The 18,232-nt window shown below is 35.2% G+C and overlaps 1 protein-coding gene across 5 annotated transcripts in view; it reads left to right on the top strand.

Moving 5' to 3' along the window:
• The window catches only part of IMMP2L (inner mitochondrial membrane peptidase subunit 2), an 848,583-nt gene that overhangs the window by 641,804 nt on the left and 188,547 nt on the right, over nt 1-18,232 (top strand). For all 5 annotated transcript variants that reach the window (XM_038557367.1, XM_038557364.1, XM_038557365.1 and 2 more), the window contains one exon: nt 898-1,000. In XM_038557367.1, the coding sequence (XP_038413295.1) occupies nt 898-1,000 (103 nt within the window). The remainder of the gene's footprint in view (nt 1-897; nt 1,001-18,232) is intronic.

Below are 18,232 nucleotides of genomic sequence, written 5' to 3'. Positions count from 1 at the left end.
AATTTATATTGCCACCAATACTGTATGAGAGAGCCTTTCCTTATTCCTTTTCCATGTTAGCCTTAAGAATACAGAATGTTCCTGGGGAGCCTGGGCGGCTCAGTCAGTTCAGCGTCTGATTTTTTATTTCAGCTCAGGTCATGATCTAAGGGTTGTGGAATCTAGCTCTGTGCTCAGTGGTGAGTGCTGGAGGATTCTCTCTCTCTCGCTCCCTCTCCTGTCTCTCTCGCTCTCAAATAAATAAATATCTTTTAAAAAACAATGTAAAGAATGTTCCACTAAATGTGTATTACTGATTATTAATATTTAATAGTCTTAAAAATTGTTAAAAAGTTCCTCATTTTCAAGAATAATTGACTAAATAAAATAATACTGATAAAAAATTTTCAGCTGATATTGATAGTTTAAATCTGACAGGAGATCTCTCAGGGGTTTTTTTGTTGTTGTTTCTATATATGCCGATTTTTAGACTATTAAGAAGTCATGAAAAATGCCATCTGTTGGTTTGAAAAGTTTGACTAAAAAAACGAAGTTACAGTTGATCATGTTGAACATTGACATAAAAGCAAATATCAGAAAATAAATTGATCTGTATTTTTGTTAGAGTTTATTTCATAAAAACCATACTTAGGATATTGAGAATTTAATATGATAGTAAAACATTGTATTTGGTGCTAGTACATTATATTTAACAGAAGAGTGAAAAAAATACTGTGCATAGGTTTATAAGGTCCTAACTATATGTTATTTAAAAATAGTTATAGGGTAGCTTCATGGTCACCTGTAAATATCTGTGGCATTTTTATAATAGCATTTTTGCCCTTTGTTTCTTTGTATGCTCAACTACTTGGTCTTTCTGTTCTTATCTCAATGGTTATGTATGCTCTTTATTTCTAGAACCATGGGCCACAAAAACCGGTATGTCAAAGTTCCCCGGGGTCACATCTGGGTTGAAGGTGATCATCATGGACACAGTTTTGACAGTAATTCTTTTGGGCCGGTAAGTCGTCTTGTTTCATGATAATTATTGGATGTCACATGTGGGAACAAAATTATGTCAGGTGGGTTGCTCTGGTAGTCCAGCCAAGAGTGATTGTGAATTGTATAGTGAAGCAGTTTATATTTGAAAAGTTCCTTTTAAATATTATACAGAAAATATAAGCTGTCAAGCTGTATGTGTGTGTGTTTCATAGAAAAGAACTTAGACTGTCAGTAAAGTACCAAAGATGGTTTTAGCTGAGAAAGTAATCCCAGTAGGAAGTCTAAACCCAGTAGGAGGTTTTCCTCTCCACAGAAACACTTTGTGCCGTGTGTTTTCAGTTAGTGTTTAACAGATATAAAGTGTAAAAGACCTACAAGCATCAATTTTCTAAATCATTTTTTTAAATGAAAGCTATAATGGAAATCATATCGGTGAGTCCCATTTTGTCCGCATTTAATTTATATCAGAAATGCAGACATTCCTTGTACCTTGTTTATATCCTATGAAATATGCGACTAAACTGATATTTTGTAATTGTTTTCATTTTGAATGCATATAGAAGTTCTCTATGAACTCCTGAAATAAATCATTATGTAAAGTGAAGAATATTTTAGTTAACAGAAAGTGAACCTGACTTCTAGTTACCTAATCTGTTTAAAAACTTGGATCTTTAGCACATTTTCCTATAGCTAGACCTCTCTATCCTTGTTATGTATGTATAAATTAAAATTGAGCACTTTTAGATATGTTTGCAAAAACAGTTACCCACATTCTTTGGTCTAAAATTAAATGTCGGTGGTCTATAAAAGGATTTCTATCACATATTATGAGTGATCACTGTTATTGTTACTAGAGAAGCAGCCACTTTGACTTACCTTTGGCTAAAAGTACAGTAAGAAAGGTAGGGCTGGTTGGGTGTTGTGGATAAGTGGAAGAAAACTTTATCGGAGGCTACTCTTCTTTTTTTGGAGGAGATGTTGCAATGATGATAGAACCTTCTAAGGTCTTTTTTGCTTTTGAATAGTAATCATTACTAAAATGTAATTTAATCTTTTTAGGGTATATCAAAGATGGGATGAACAGAGTGGAGATGTTGTAGGTCATCAAGAGTGTAGTAGAAGTGACTTAGGAAAAAATTTAGTAACAACTTGAAAGCGAAAATAGATAATCTAAAAGCAGTTTTATTTCTCTCTCATCAATTAGATTAAATCTATTTAGTGTATCAAATTGTTGACCAAGTCCACATTAAAATTTTGGTTACCTTTAGGGGGAACTGAGTGGCTCAGTGGTTGTCTGCCTTCCCCTCAGGTCATGTTCCCAGGGTCCTGGAATCAAGTCTCTCATCAGGCTCCCCATAGGGAACCTGCTTCTCCTTCTGTCTATGCCTCTGCCTCTCTCTCTCTCTTTGTCTCTAGTGAATAAATAAATAAAATCTTAAAAAAATTTTTTTTATCTTTAGTTTGGATTTTAATTAATCTGGATAGTGACTCTGAAATCAAATGTTAAATTTATTGTGTTTTGTTATCAGGTGTGGGATGTGTAGTGAATAATTAGATACTCCTAATGAAGTAATAAAGTTTGAAATTGCTTAGTTTTTTCTTTATGAATAAAGCCAATACAATAATGCTTATATAATTAATATTATTGTCAATCAATCCTATTCCATATGCTTTCTTACTTGGGGGAGAAAAGGATAGAGTTGATAGCCAGAATACTAGAAATTGCATGTAACCCTCAGTGTATCATATCTATTGTGCAGTTCTTACTGGGCTCAGTCTTCTGTTGTGCATTTATTAACAACATTTTGTACCATTGAACTATGAGTATACCTAGGAAGATGTATCAGCTCTGGGAATATCCTCTGTCACTTGTATCTTTAAAAGGAAGAGAGAGGGATCCCTGGGTGGTGCTGCGGTTTAGCGTCTACCTTTGGCCCAGGGCGCGATCCTGGAGACCCGGGATCAAATCCCACGTCAGGCTCCCGGTGCATGGAGCCTGCTTCTCCCTCTACCTATGTCTCTGCCTCTCTCTCTCTCTCTCTGTGACTATCATAAATAAATAAAAAAAAAATTAAAAGGAAGAGAGAGCTGGGCACATGAGTCATTAAGCATCTGACTCTTGATTTTCTTCAGGTTGTGATGTCAGGGTCCTGAGATCGAGCCCTCAGAGAGCTCCTTACTAGGGGTGGAGCCTGCTTAATATTCTCTCTCTCCCTCTCCTTCTGTTCCTCCTCTGCTCACATTCATGCTCTCTAAATAAATAAATAAAATGAAGAAAGTAAGAACCATGTATGAAGGATCTCTGTGTGTTTATTATAATAAGAAACTACAGTATTCAAAACATTGACATTTATATTCTGTGCAGCACTTTGATGTCATTTGGTTTAAATTGTGCTTTTAAATGAAATATACTTGTTCAATATAACATGACTGATCATAAGAGTCAGAGGCACAAAAACATTTGAAATTTAGTGTTTTTTTTCTTCCTTTTTAATTTCTATAACCAAACAAGCACAAGGCTCTTGGTTGATGGGGTGGGCTAAACTATCAATATCCACTCACTTAACTAGTTTCATTTTTATTTGTCATAATTAGGTGAAGAACCTTTCTAGGATAAAGGAAAACATTTGTCATCTCATGTATAAAGCTATTTGTATTTGATGAGTTAACAGTACATCTTTTTTACTTTTACAATGAACTCTCATGTTTTGTGTACCAATAGCACTTATGAGTATGAAAAGTTAATATATTGATGATCCTAAGCACATGTTAAAAGGACAAAAGGGGAAAGAAGTGAAATAAAACCCTGAAATCCTTTTTTAAAGCTAAACTGTGATGTTGGAGTATAGAGTTTTCTTACTACATTTTTTACAATATTTTATTTATATTATATTATATTATATTATATTATATTATATTATATCATATATATATATAAAGAGAGAGAGAGCATGAGTGGCGAGAGGGACAGAGGGAGAGAGAGAGAATCTCAAGTAGACTCTGCACTGAGCACTGAACATGGAGCTTGATATGGGGCTGGGTCCCAGGTCCTGGAGATCATGATCTGAACCAAAATCAAGAAGCAGGTGCTTAACCTAATGAGCCATCCAAGCATCCCTCTTATTGCATTTTTTTTTCTTATTGCATTTTTTATTAAAAAATGGTCATTGTAATATTTTAGTGATTATTTTAAAGTTTTTATAATTCTAAAAACTAAAAGGTAAGTTTGGTAATTCTAAAAAACTAAAATAATCTTGAATTTTAAAATTCATATATACTTGAAAATTATATTTTTCCAATAATTCTAAGTTGCATTTTTTGGCTTATCAGCGTACTTGAAGGTCATATGTGGAAGGTCAGTAAACTTTAGGCTTTCTGGATGGTTGATTCATTTCTCCCCTTGGAAGTAGGGAATGCACATCTTCTTGATGTAAACAATCTATCTTAAGGCAGCCAGGATTGTCTCTGAGATGCTTATCGTGACTTTGTGGAAACTGATTGAAGCCTTTACCCTTCAATTGCCTCCCAAATAATTTCAGAAATGTATCCAAATCATTTTACATGCTTTAACTCTTTGAATAGTAATTATACTTTTGATAGAATCTACCTAGTTTATTTTAAATTGTGGCCTACTAGCAATCATAATGGAGCTGCCTTTTTCCATATTCAGGTAGACTTTCGGTTGAAATCTAAAGAATAAGAAAGAGTGTCTCATACTGGTGTTTTTCTTGTTTGTTTTATTATTTCTTATTTATTCTTTAACATTTCAATTTGCTTTTCTGATTTGTTTTATTGCCACTCCATGTAGGCTTTCAAGAGGGAATGAAATAGTTATGAGTAAAAGATGAATAATGGATTATGAATTTAAAGATAGCAATATTGATATAGCAATAGAATACATACAGCAGAATAAGATCCAACAGCTGTACTTTTAAATTATAGAGAATGACATTATAGTAAGAAACAGAAAATCAGATAATTTTGGTTATGGACCTCATCAGTCAGTTAACTTGTATGTCTACATTTCCACATGTATAAAAGGAAGAGTTTTTTTTTTTTCTCTGAATTCATCTTAAATAAATAAAAATGGGTATATATTTTATCAATGAGTGATAAAATTTATTTAATTGTACTCCTACAATATATATATTCAAAAGATATATCATCACAATTTTAGTGAGCATCCTCAGGAACCTAAAATAGGAGCATAATTAAATAAAGTGTGGTTCATTCAGAGATTGAAATATTATGCAGTCATTAAAAATTGTATTTGTGACATGGCATGACATAATATTCATGACATTGTTTTAAATAAAAACACAAAGACATGAATGTAGAGTATTATATTGTCTACAGGTGTTATGACTACAGTTGATTCTTTTTTATACTTTTGTACTTCTTTTTATTTTAAAGGTTTGCAACAAGTTTTTATCATTTTTATAATTAGAAAAAGAAAAACTAACACTTTTAAAAAGGAGGATAAAGGTACTTAAAGTAAATGACTTCCAAGTTTCATCCTGACTCTTAAGTTTTATAAATATGTTTTATGGTTCTATGGCCAGAGGGAAAAGTATCACAGGTGTCGCTGGGTAGGTAATGTTTCAATTATGAAAAATATCTCTGTGGAATATCATCATATTAAAACTCCTGAATATATCATCATAACACAATGATAGAAAATGTCCTATCTTCTCATAATATGGATTCACTAGTGTATGACTTTAGTTTAGATTTCTAGTGTGAAATATAGCTTCTGTGGTTTTCCTTTAAAATTATGATAATTATCTCACAGTATTTTCCTGTGTTTTTAACTACCTTATTTTACTGGATTATGTATTAAAGATATCTGATGATTCTGATATATTGGTTTATTATTGTTTAGGATATTTGATAAACTCTTCTCTAACCAATTCTTTTGTTCTATGAAATTACTGTACCTACTTCCACATAGATAACATTAAGACATTTTCTCCTGTAGCCATGTTGTTGTTCTTTGCTAGCGCTCAGGAGTAACTGATTATAATCGATATTGATGAATTTTCTGCTTGCTTGAAAATGAAAGTGCATTTGGGGCTCCTGGGTGGCTTAGTCTGTTAAGTGACTGCCTTTGACTCAGGTCATGATCCCAGTCCTGGAATCCAGGCTGTGTTTAGCTCCTTGCTCAGCAGGGAGTCTGGTTGTCCCTCTCCCTCTGCTCCTCTATCTGCTCCAACCCCTGCTCATGCTCTCTCTCTCTATCTCAAAATAAATAAATATGTAAATAAGTAAATAAATAAATAAATAAGATCTTTAAAAAACATTTAAATGAAAGTGCATTAAAAAGCAAGTATTTGTGTGTATGCATGCATAGTTGTGAATTTTCAAATAGAAATTTTTAACTATTTCAGATTAGCAGAACTTTCATCAGTTTAAAATGTATATAGCATTTCATTCTTCCATTTATTGTATCCTTTCACTACTTATATTTGAAATATTCTCAGAGCTGTTCATTCTATGTGGTGAAAACACAAATGTGACTCTCCATGTCTTCCATTGTGTTTATACATTTTCTCTCTTTGAAATTTTTTTTCATTCCATCTAGCTCTAAGTCATGAGCCACTGAGATCCTCTCAGTGGTTGCTGTCTAGTGATTTGTTGTAAAGAATATATGTTATAATTCTAGTTACTTAGTATCTAAATTGAGTAATTTATTTTTACTTCATTGATCAAGGAGCATTAGAAAGAGAACTTTTGGCTTAAACATTTCAAGGCAAAGATAACCTTTCCAAAAATGTATGAAAGTGTTTTGATTTTTAGGTTTGTGATCATAGTGTCACCTTGTGAACAATTTCTGTGCAGATGCCATGAAGCAGAACTGAACAATTTGGATGTAGAAACTATGCATGATATACTGCCTTTATCTAAGAATGGAAACTGCAAGTTATACTAAATATGAATTCTTTTTAGTTCCAAGTCATCTGGAAAAGAGGCAATCTAATCACCTATTTCATGGATACATAATGAAATAAAATATTAGCCCTCTAGAATTTTTTCTTGAAGAAAATATACCTAACAGGAAATTATAGTTTTAGAATAAATGAGTAATAGAAATATTACGTATTAATTAAATGAACTGATTCTCTAAAAGTAATGATATAAAAGCAGTCATTGAAATGAAGATTAAAATTCTATAGAATTCCTTTTGAACCTAATGAAGTTCAAAAAGTGTTTTACTTTATTTTTTTAAATATTTTATATATTTTTTAATTGGAGTTCGATTTGCCAATATATAGTATAACACCCAGTGCTCATCCTGTCAAGTGCCCCCCTCAGTGCCCATCACCCAGTCACCCCCACGCCCCGCCCACCTCCCTTTGCACTAACCCTTGTTCGTTTCCCAGAGTTAGGAGTCTCTCATGATCTGTCACCTTCTCTGATATTTCCCACTTATTTTCTCTTCTTTCCCCTTTATTCCCTTTCACTATTTTTTATATTCCCCAAATGAATGAGAACATATAATGTTTGTCCTTCTCCGACTGACTTACTTCACTCAGCATAATACCCTCCAGTTCCATCCACGTTGAAGCAAATGGTGGGTATTTGTCATTTCTAATAGCTGAGTAATATTCCATTGTATACATAAACCACATCTTCTTTATCCATTCATCTTCCGATGGACACCGAGGCTCCTTCCACAGTTTGGCTATTGTGGACATTGCTGCTATAAACATCGGGGTGCAGGTGTCCTGCTGTTTCACTGCATCTGTATCTTTGGGGTAAATCCCCAGCAGTGCAGTTGCTGGGTCACAGGGTAGCTCTACTGTTAACTCTGAGGAACCTCCATACAGTTTTCCAGAGTGGCTGCACCAGTTCACATTCCCTCAACAGTGCAAGAAGATTCCCTTTCTCCACATCATCTCCAACATTTGTGGTTTCCTGTCTTGTTAATTTTCCCCATTCTCACTGGTGTGAGGTGGTATCTCATTGTGGTTTTGTTTGGTATTTCCCTGATGGCAAGTGATGCAGAGCATTTTCTCATGTGCTTGTTGGCCATGTCTATGTCTTCTTTGGTGAAATTTCTGTTCATGTCTTTTGCCCATTTCATGATTGAATTGTTTGTTTCTTTGCTGTTGAGTTTAATAAGTTCCTTATAGGTCTTGGACACTAGCCCTTTATCTGATAGGTCATTTGCAAAGATCTTCTCCCATTCTGTAGGTTGTCTTTTAGTTGTGTTGACTGTTTCTTTGCTGTGCAGAAGCTTTTTATCTTGATGAAGTCCCAATAGTTCATTTTTGCTTTTGTTTCTCTTGCCTTCATAGACGTATCTTGCAAGAAGTTGCTGTGGCCAAGTTCCAAAAGGGTGTTGCCTGTGTTCTCCTCTAGGATTTTGATGGAATCTTCTCTCACATTTAGATCTTTCATCCATTTTGAGTTTATCTTTGTGTCTGGTTTAAGAGAATGGTCTAGTTTCATTCTTCTGCATATGGCTATCCAATTTTCCCAGCACAATTCATTGAAGAGACTGTCTTTCTTTCCAGTGGATAGTCTTTCCTGCTTTGTTGAATATTAGTTGACCATAGAGTTGAGGGCCCATTTCTGGATTCTCTGTTCTGTTCCATTGATCTATGTGTCTGTTTTTGTGCCAGTACCACACTATCTTGATGATCACAGCTTTGTAGTACAACCTGAAATATAGCATTGTGATGCCCCCAGCTCTGGTTTTCTTTTTTCAATATTCCTGTAGCTCTTTGGGGTCTCTTCTGATTCCACACAAATCTTAAGATGATTTGTTCCAACTCTCTGAAGAAAGTTCATGGTATTTTGATAGGGATTGCACTGAATGTGTAAATTGCCCTGGGTAGCATTGACTTTTTTACAATATTAATTCTTTCAATCCATGAGTATGGAATATTTTTCCATCTCTTTGTGTCTCCCTCAATTTCTTTCAGAAGTGTTCTGTAGTTGTTAGGGTATAGATCCTTTACCTCTTTGGTTATGTTTATTCCCAGGTTTCTTATGCTTTTGGGTGCAATTGTAAATGGGATTGACTCCTTAATTTCTCTTACTTCAGTTTCATTGTAAGTGTATAGAAATGCCACCGATTTCTGGGCATTGATTTTGTGTCCTGCCACACTGCCGAATTGCTCTATGAGTTTTAGCAATCTTGGGGTGGACTCTTTTGGGTTTCCTATGTACAGTATCATGTCATCTGCAAAGAGGGAGAATTTGACTTTTTCTTTGCCAATCTGAATGCCTTTTATTTCTTTTTGTTGCCTGATTGCTGAGGCTAAGACTTCTAGTACTATGTTGCATAGCAGTGGTGAAAGTGGACATCCCTGTCTTGTTCCTGATCTTAGGGGAAAGGCTCTCAGTGTTTCCCCATTGAGAATGCTATTTGCTGTGGCCTTTTCGTAGATGGCTTTTAAGATGCTGAGGAATGTTCCCTCTATCCCTACACTCTGAAGAGTTTTGATCAGAAATGGATGCTGTATTTTGTCAAATGCTTTCTCTGCATCTGTTGAGAGGATCAAATGGTTTTTGTTTTTTTTCTTGTTGATACAATCTATCACATTGATTGCTTTATGACTGTTGAACCAGCCTTGCATCCCGGGAATAAATCCCACTTGGTCATGGTGAATAATCTTAATGTACTGTTGGATCCTATTGGCTAGTATATTGTTGAGAATTTTTGCATCTGTGTTCATCATAATGCTCCTTTTTGGTGGGGTCTTTGTCTGGCTTTGGAATTAGGGTGATGCTGGCCTCATAAAACAAGTTTGGAAGTATTCCATCCCTTTCTATCTTTCGGAACAGCTTTAGTATAATAGGTATTGATTCTTCTTTAAATGTTTGATAGAATTCCCCTGGGAAGCCATGTGACCCTGGACTTTTGAGTCTTGGGATGTTTTTGATGACTGCTTCAGTTTTCTCCCTGGTTTTTGGCCTGTTCAGGTTTTCTCTTTCTTCCTATTCCAGTTTTGGTAGTTTGTGGTTTTCCAGAAATGCGTCCATTTCTTCTAGACTGCCTAATTTATTGGTGTATAGCTGCTCATAATATGTTTTTAAAATCGTTTGTATTTCCTTGGTATTGGTTGTGATCTCTCCTTTTTCATTTGTGATTTTATTAATTAGAGTATTTTCTCTTTTGGTTTTAATAATGCTGGTTAATGGTTTATCTGTCTTACTAATTCTTTCAAAGAACCAACTCCTGGTTTTGTTTATCTGTTCTGCAGTTCTTCTGGTCTCTTTTTAATTGAGTACTGCTCAAATCTTTATTAACTCTCTTCTTCTGCTGGGTGTAGGTTTTATTTGCTGTTCTTTCTCCAGTTCCTTTAGGTGCAAGGTTAGCTTGTGTATTTGAGTTTTTTCCAATTTTTTTGAGGGATGCTTGTATTACAATGTATTTCCCTCTCAGGACTGCTTTTGCTGTATCCCAAAGGTTTTGAATGGTTGTATCTTCATTCTCATTAGTTTCCTGAATCTTTTTAACTCTTCTCTAATTTACTGGTTGACCCTTTCATCTTTTAGCAGGATGCTGTTTAACCTCCACATGTTTGAGTTTCTTCCAAATTTCTTCTTGTGACTGAGTTCAAGTTTCAAAGCACTATGGTCTGAAAATATGCAGGGGACAATCCCAATCTTTTGGTATCCCTTGAGACCTGATTTGTGACCCAGTATGTGGTCTATTCTGGAGAAAGTTCCATGGGCACTTGAGAAGAATATTCAGTTGCATTTGGATGCAAAGTTCTGTAAATATCTGTAAATCTATCTGGTCCAGTGTATCATTTAAAGCTCTTGTTTCTTGGAGATGTTGTGCTTAGAAAATCTGTCATTTGCAGAAAGTGCCGTGTTGAAGTCTCCCATTATTAGTGTATTATTATCTAAGTATGTCTTTGCTTTGGTTATTAATTGATTGATATACTTGGCAGCTCCCACATTAGGGGTATAAATATTCATAATTGTTAGGTCCTTTTGTTGAATAGATCCTTTACTCTCTTCATCTCTTACTGCAGTCTTTGGGATAAACTTTAATTTATCTGATATGAGGATTGCTCCCCCTGCTTTCTTTTGAGGACCATTTGATTGGTAAATGGTTCTCCAACCTTTCATTTTTAGGCTGTAGGTGTCCTTAGGTCTAAAATGAGTCTCTTGTAGGCAGCAAATAGATGGGTCCTGCTTTTTTATCCAGTCTGAAACCCTATGCCTTTTGTTGGGATCATTAAGCCCATTCACATTCAGAGTTACTATCGAAAGATATGAATTAATGTCATCATAATACCTATTCAGTCCCTGTTTTTGGGATTATTTCTTTGGGGGTCCTCTTTCTTTTACAGGTTCCCCTTTAATATTTATTGCAGAGCTGGTTTGGTGGTCACATAATCTTTCAGTTTCTGCCTATGTTGGAAGCTCTTTACTCTCCTTCTATTCTGAATGAGAGCCTTGCTGGATAAAGTATTCTTGGCTGCATGTTCTTCTCATTTAGGACCCTGAAATTATCCTGCCAGCCCTTTCTGGCCTGCCAGGTCTCTGTGGAGAGGTCTGCTGTTAATCAAATACTTCTCCCCATATAAATTAGGGATCTCTTGTCTCTTGCTGCTTTAAGGATTTTCTCTTTATCTTTGGAATTTGCAAGTTTCACTATTAAATGTCTTGGTGTTGAACGGTCTTTATTGATTTTAGGGGGGATCTCTCTATCTCCTGGATCTGAATGTCTGTTTCCCTCCCCAAGTTAGGGAAGTTGTCAGCTATGATTTGTTCAAATATGCTTTCTGGTCCTCTGTCCCTCTCGGCGCCTTCTGGAACCCCAATTAAACATAGATTTTTTTTTCCTTCTGAGGGTGTCATTTATTTCCCTTAATCTTTTCTCATGTTTTTTTCATTGTTTTTCTCTTTTTTTCCTCAGCTTCCTTCCTTGCCATCAACTTGTCTTCTGTGTCACTCACTCTTTCTTCTACCTCATTAACCCTTATCGTTAGGACCTCCAGTTTGGATCGCATCTCATTTAATTGATTTTAAATTTCAGCCTGATTAGATCTAAATTCTGCAGTCATGAAGTCTCTTGAATCCTTTGTGCTTTTTTTCCAGAGCCACCAGTAGCTTTATAATTGTGCTTCTGAATTGGCTTTCTGACATCGAATTGTAATCCAAATTCTGTAACTCTGTGGCAGAGAGGACTGTTTCTGATTCTTTCTTTTGTGGTGAGTTCTTTCTAGTCATTTTGCTCAGTGCAGAGTGGCTAAAAACGAGTTGTACTTGTTAGGAGCACAAACTCTTCTCTCTGTAGCATTCCAGCTATTTTCTCTTTAAATATCAGGTGGAATTCATAGGTTTTCAGGATGATTTGAAAATTATCTAGGTAAGTTGGTCGGGACAGGTGACATGAGGACCCTACTTCTCCACCATCTTGCCCTGCCCTCCAGTCTTTTACTTAAAAAACAAAACAAAACAAAACAAAACCTGGTGAGGGGCACTCGGATGGTTAGTAGGTTAAGTGTCTGCCTTTGGCTCAGGTTGTGATCCTGGGGCCCTGGGATTAAACTCTGCATAGGGCTCCCTGTTCAGTGGGAAGCCTGCTTCTCCCTCTCTTCCCTGTTCATGCTTTCTCTATCTCTGTCTCTCAAATAAAAATATAAAATATTCATTAAAAAACTAGTGAAAAAGTAAAGGAGAGGAGCAAATTTTCTGTTTTTATATCATGTGAACCTTTTGTTTATGTCATCAGAGCACATTTTGAGCATCTGCTATTAGTCCAGATTTGATTTGGGCCTGGATTCTGATGGGTAGAATAGATTAGCAGAGATGGGGATTGTATTAACTAGAGATAGATTGCTAGATTATGTAATACATTTGGGAAATGAACATTTTAAGAAGTTTACTATCTAGCCTTGCCTGTTTGGAACTTTTCCCTACATTACACATTTTTGGTAAAGGAGAAATACAATAGGTGATTAGGGCAACAAAACAAGATTCTTAGGATGCAAGAAGGCTGAAAGAAAGATAACAGTTGGGAAGTTTTTGTATTTTTAAAACCACAGCACAAAAGGAGGAATTGAGGTGGTATTTTGGGAGACATTAAAGACTTTCGGGGGTTATAAGGACAGAGATTCACGTTCTGGATCATAAGCAGTGTTCTGGGTCTTCCCAAACCTTTGTCTCTGTCACCAGGGATACTTGGAGGAATCAGGAATGAGAGTCAACAGATACAACAATGACTAAATTTTAACCTCTACTTTAAGGAGGGATAGCCTAGAGGGGAGGCAGACAATCAGACAGTCACAACACAGTATAAGAGGTGATCTAAGTAGGAATGTGATAGGGCCTCTTAGAGGAGTAGATGTTTGTGTACTAAAAACCCATAAGGAAAAAAAAAAAAACTGGATAATTTCCTGGGAGGATTTGATAGAACAGAGTGTTCTGAAATCTGTGAAATAATAACTATTTGGTTAAAATCTCATATTGCATGAAACACTTTAGATGCTGCATGTTTTGTGAATGAAGTGGTTTATGCCTGGAGTGGTTAATTGGTTTCAGCTGCATTGAAAACACTCTGCTTATACAATACAGAATAATCTTGTGGACATATGAGAATGAATTGACATTTCATTTTATTTATTGTTGAAGTGTAGCACTTTCCTTGCATAAGTTCTCTTGAGCAGCTAGAGTAACTTTTATTTAAAATCAGCCATTTTCAAATAGAGAAGAAGGTCATTAGACTATGTTGACAGGATCCAAATAAAGTATTCTATTCACACTTTCTTTGAAACATGTTGCTTAGACTTTAATTGGTGATATTTTCTGGTTTTCTTGTAGTACATGCTTTTGTTCATTAAAAATTTTTGTTAGGAACTAAAATAATCTATATGTTATAGAAAAATAATGATTCTTAACATCTATAGCTTGGTGTTTTCCTTCCATTGTTTCTAACAGTTCCCCTTAAGTAGTACTGGAACTGAACAACTTCACCTTTTATTTAGGTACAATTTTCATTTGGCTGATGTCAACGAAGGCACGTGTTTCATAAAAACTCCGAAGCCAGCTAAAAGAAATACCCTTTAATTAAAACATCTGTATAGCCAAAGACAGCCAAGAGTCAGTAAAGAGCCTGTTCTCTGGATCAATGTTCAGAATAGAGGAAGGTATGTCCAGCAAAAGGAAACCAAGGTCCCTTGGGATTACCACTGCTTTTAGTTGGATTTGTTACTGTACAGCTAGAACATCAAAAAATATGATTTAAAAACGAGAGTGTGGAAAGATGATGCCAACTAAAGACAATGGTGAAGGAAATAATATCATCTTCCCCATGCGCCCCACTGAGAACACGGACAATCTGAGCTTCCATTTCCACCGAATCAAATTTTGCCTTCTATCTTAATTATTCTGCTGGTGTAGAAATCATTTTCCACATGGCTTCATTTTCAGATAGGAGAAATGTCAGCAGAATTGTCATTAGACTTCATTGCTATGGCAGATACCATTCCTTTGGGCTGTTTAGTTACAGAATTAAGCATGTTCATTTTATTAGAAACGTATATTTACTGACAGTGGGTCAGGAGCCAAGATTTGGTGAAATCCATGCAGTGTTATTAATTTAGCAATTTCATAAGCCTTTAGAATTTTTTAAAGTGGAATTGAAACCTTTATCTTATTATTTGTAAGACATAATTGGTGTCTGTCTACATGATTGGTGTCTTCACAGAAAAATAAAATGGAAAATAGGAGTCCAGAAGAGGAGACAAACTTGCTATTGCCTAGTCTAGACAATAAAAGGAGAAAAATATCTGCTATTAAATATAGTGATTCAAAGTTTGAGAGTGAATTTCCTCATTTCAATGGATATCTACTTATAAAATATTTACCAGATAATTTTTTGCTCTCCACTTCTCTATGTATGCAAACAATGAGTTATATAAAAGACTTTGTCTTTTGACTGAGATTCTGGTAGATAACTTCCTTTGGAAATTTTAAATTTTCCTAAAGCTTGTAAGATAATATAAAGAAATGACTGCTTTGTGTCAGCATCTTACAGGTTCTATTTATTGAAATGACTTGAAAGAGAATTAAAAGATCAGTTGATTGTCAGTGACTTGGGTGATTTTTTTCTGTGTAATAGAACCATGTGTGGAGCCTATAATGAATCACAGTAACCACAGTTTTAGATATTATTGATAGGAAGACCCATGTGGGTTTGTGGTATAATAAAATTTGTCAAACTTGGTGGATCGAGCAAGTGAAAGGGCAGTTCTCTGGTACGGTGGTCAGAATCAGAGCCAAGAAACACGTGTCCTATTGATGGGACCTTGGAGACACCAAGGCTTCTGTGCTCAATAAGTGATTTCTGACCCAGCAACTCCCTGAGAATTCTGCTCCAATCCATCCTGTCACTAAGAATTTTTCTCAGAAGAGCTCTGATCACATACATCATGCCACTTCTTAAAGCAGTATCATCAGCCTACAGCACCTATCATAATTAATGAACAAATGTTAGAAGTCTTCCCTTTTGAGTCAGAAACAAGGCAAGAAGGTCCACCCTCACCACTTCTGTTGAGTGTTGTGCTAAATGTCAATACTAGTACAGGTTAAGGCAAGAGAGAGAGACAAAAGATGTAGAGCTCAGAAAGGAGGATTCCAAACTGTTTTCCCCTTTAAGTATGTTACTATCTACTTAGAAAACCAAAGAAAAATCAGCAGAATTATTAAGACAATCTTGCAACTTTACTAGTATCATATCATACACGATCATTAACATTAACCCTGTGTGGACATCATCAACAAATAAAAATACACCCTTAAAGAATTTGCCATTTAAAATAGCAATAAAGTATTCATGATAGTAGTTGCTTCTGGAAGGGGAGGGTGCAAATGTGATTAGGCAGGGGTGAATAGGGATACCGAATTACTGGTCCAATCTTATATTTTGAGTTGGGGGAGGTATTTAGGTGTTCATGATATTATACTTTATGCCTTTTATGTCTTAAATATGATAGAATTTATTTTTTTTAATTTAAACTTTGGGCTGTTAACCTACAGTGCAATATTGGCTTCTGGAGTAGAATTCGGCAATTTATTACTTACATACAACTCCCAGTGCTCATCATCACAAGTACCTCCCTAACCACCCATCGCCTATCTAGCGCATTCCCCTCCCACCTCCCTCCATCAGCCCTCAGTTTGTTCTCTATCATTAAGAGTCTCTTATGGCTTCTTTCCCTCTCTCTTTTTTTGTCTTTTCTGCCTTCCATATGTTCATCTGTTTTCTCTAAGTTCACATATGAGTGAGATCATATAGTATTTGTCTTTCTCTGGCTGACTTATTTCACTTAGCATAATACACTCTAGCGCCATCCATGTTGTTACAAATGGCAAGATTTCATTCTTTTGATGGCTGAGTAATATTCAATTGTATATGTATATCTTCTTTTTCCATTCATCAGTTGATGGACATTAGAATTTTCTCCATAATTTGGCTATTGTTGATAATGCCGCTATAAACACTGGGGCACATGTGTCCTTTGAATCCATATTTTTGTGTCCTTTGGGTAAATATCTACTAGTGCAATTGCTGGATGGTAAGATAGTTCTATTTTTAACATTTTGAGGAATCTCCATACTATTCTCGAGTGGCTGCACCAGTTTTCCCACCAGTAGTGCAAGAGGGTTCCCCTTTTTCTGCATCCTCACCAACACCTATTGTTACTTGTGTTGTTAATTTTAGCCATCCTGGCAGGTGTGAGATGATATCTCATTGTGGTTTTGATTTGTATTTCCCTGATTATGAGTGATAATATTGTTAATAACTACATAAAAAATATTAAAAGTTGGTATCAGTGGCCATATGTCACATGGCAGGTTTCCCCTAATATTTGTGGGGTCTACGGCACAGAAGCTCACACACTATATATTTAAATATTTAACAGGTATAAACCAAACTAAAAAACTATTAAATGAAATATATTCCTTTCTCTTAACTTGATAAATGTACCTTCGGATGGCTAAAACTGGCAAACACAACAAAGATGACTGAATTTAATTGTTTCTAGTCTGCATATTCTGTTGAAAGGCCTGTGATGTTTGGAAGAGTAATATAATAAAAACACATATAATTCAAAATTTATTATATATATCACTAAAATTTTTCTGGTCTCCATTTCAGCAAAATTACTATGCTGTTATATACAGATTTTCACATAATTGTATTTATAATAGTTATATAAGAGATTAACATAGTATTTAACTTCATTTGTGGTGGAGAAAATCTGAATATATATTTATCAATATGTAAGTGAAAATAAATATAAACAAAAGTAACTTCTTTTTGGATTTTTTCCAAAACCTTTTTTGGAAAAATATCAAAAATCCCCTTTAAAATCAAAAGGCAAGATAAAATGACTGCTAACAGACATAAAAAATCAAAATTATTGGAATAAAACTGAATTTTAAAATATTTGAAAAATCTATTAATCTCATATGTTGTTATAAAAATAAAGGTATGTACATGTTAAGGGTCTGTTTCTATAGTTGTCCCTGTAAAGAGTTAGTCTTGTGTTTCATGCATGTTACATCCTGAACTACATACATACAAATTTAAGAGGCACTAAAAAGTTATTTAAATTTTTGGACTGGAGCATAATAAGAAGAGGCATGTCAGGAAGATTTATTTGGGAATATTATGAGTGAAAGATTAGATTGCAAACAGGCTATTGGTAGAGAATGCAATTATTGATGATAGCATTGGTTCAAGTGGGAGATGATTAGTCCCTAGACTAAAATGGCTGTAATAAAAATATGAAGAAGTGGATTGATTTGAGAGTCCTTGGGAACCAAGAATTGATTGGATGCATGTTAGATTCTGTGGCCTGGAATTAATGCACCATATCTGTTAGAGAAGTTCACCAGCTGAAATACTGAACTGCCTTCATGTTCACCTATGACAGATCAAACCTTAAAATTAAGCATGAAGAGCTTAAAGAATAACCATATATTTGTGATCATTTTTATGTTGAAGATCAAAAGATGGAAGTGATAAAGTTATGTATCCAAGCTCCTTTAGTTTGCAGAGCACTTGGAGAGAGATTCCAGTGAGCAGTCTTGGCTACCTGACAAGAGTTATCGTGCCTCGTCATGATTACACTTGCTGTCCTGACCGTGGGAGAGATAATTGAGTCGTGCTCATGACTCATTAAAACTTAGAGCAAAGTATTATTCCATCAAAATTCTGTCCCCATACACTTAGCATCCATCCCAGCTGATGCACTACCCACCCATTTCACAGACC

The sequence above is a fragment of the Canis lupus genome, chromosome 14 (assembly GCF_011100685.1).
Source record: "Canis lupus familiaris isolate Mischka breed German Shepherd chromosome 14, alternate assembly UU_Cfam_GSD_1.0, whole genome shotgun sequence".
NCBI lineage: Eukaryota > Metazoa > Chordata > Mammalia > Carnivora > Canidae > Canis > Canis lupus.
This window is presented reverse-complemented; position numbering and strand designations above follow the sequence as displayed.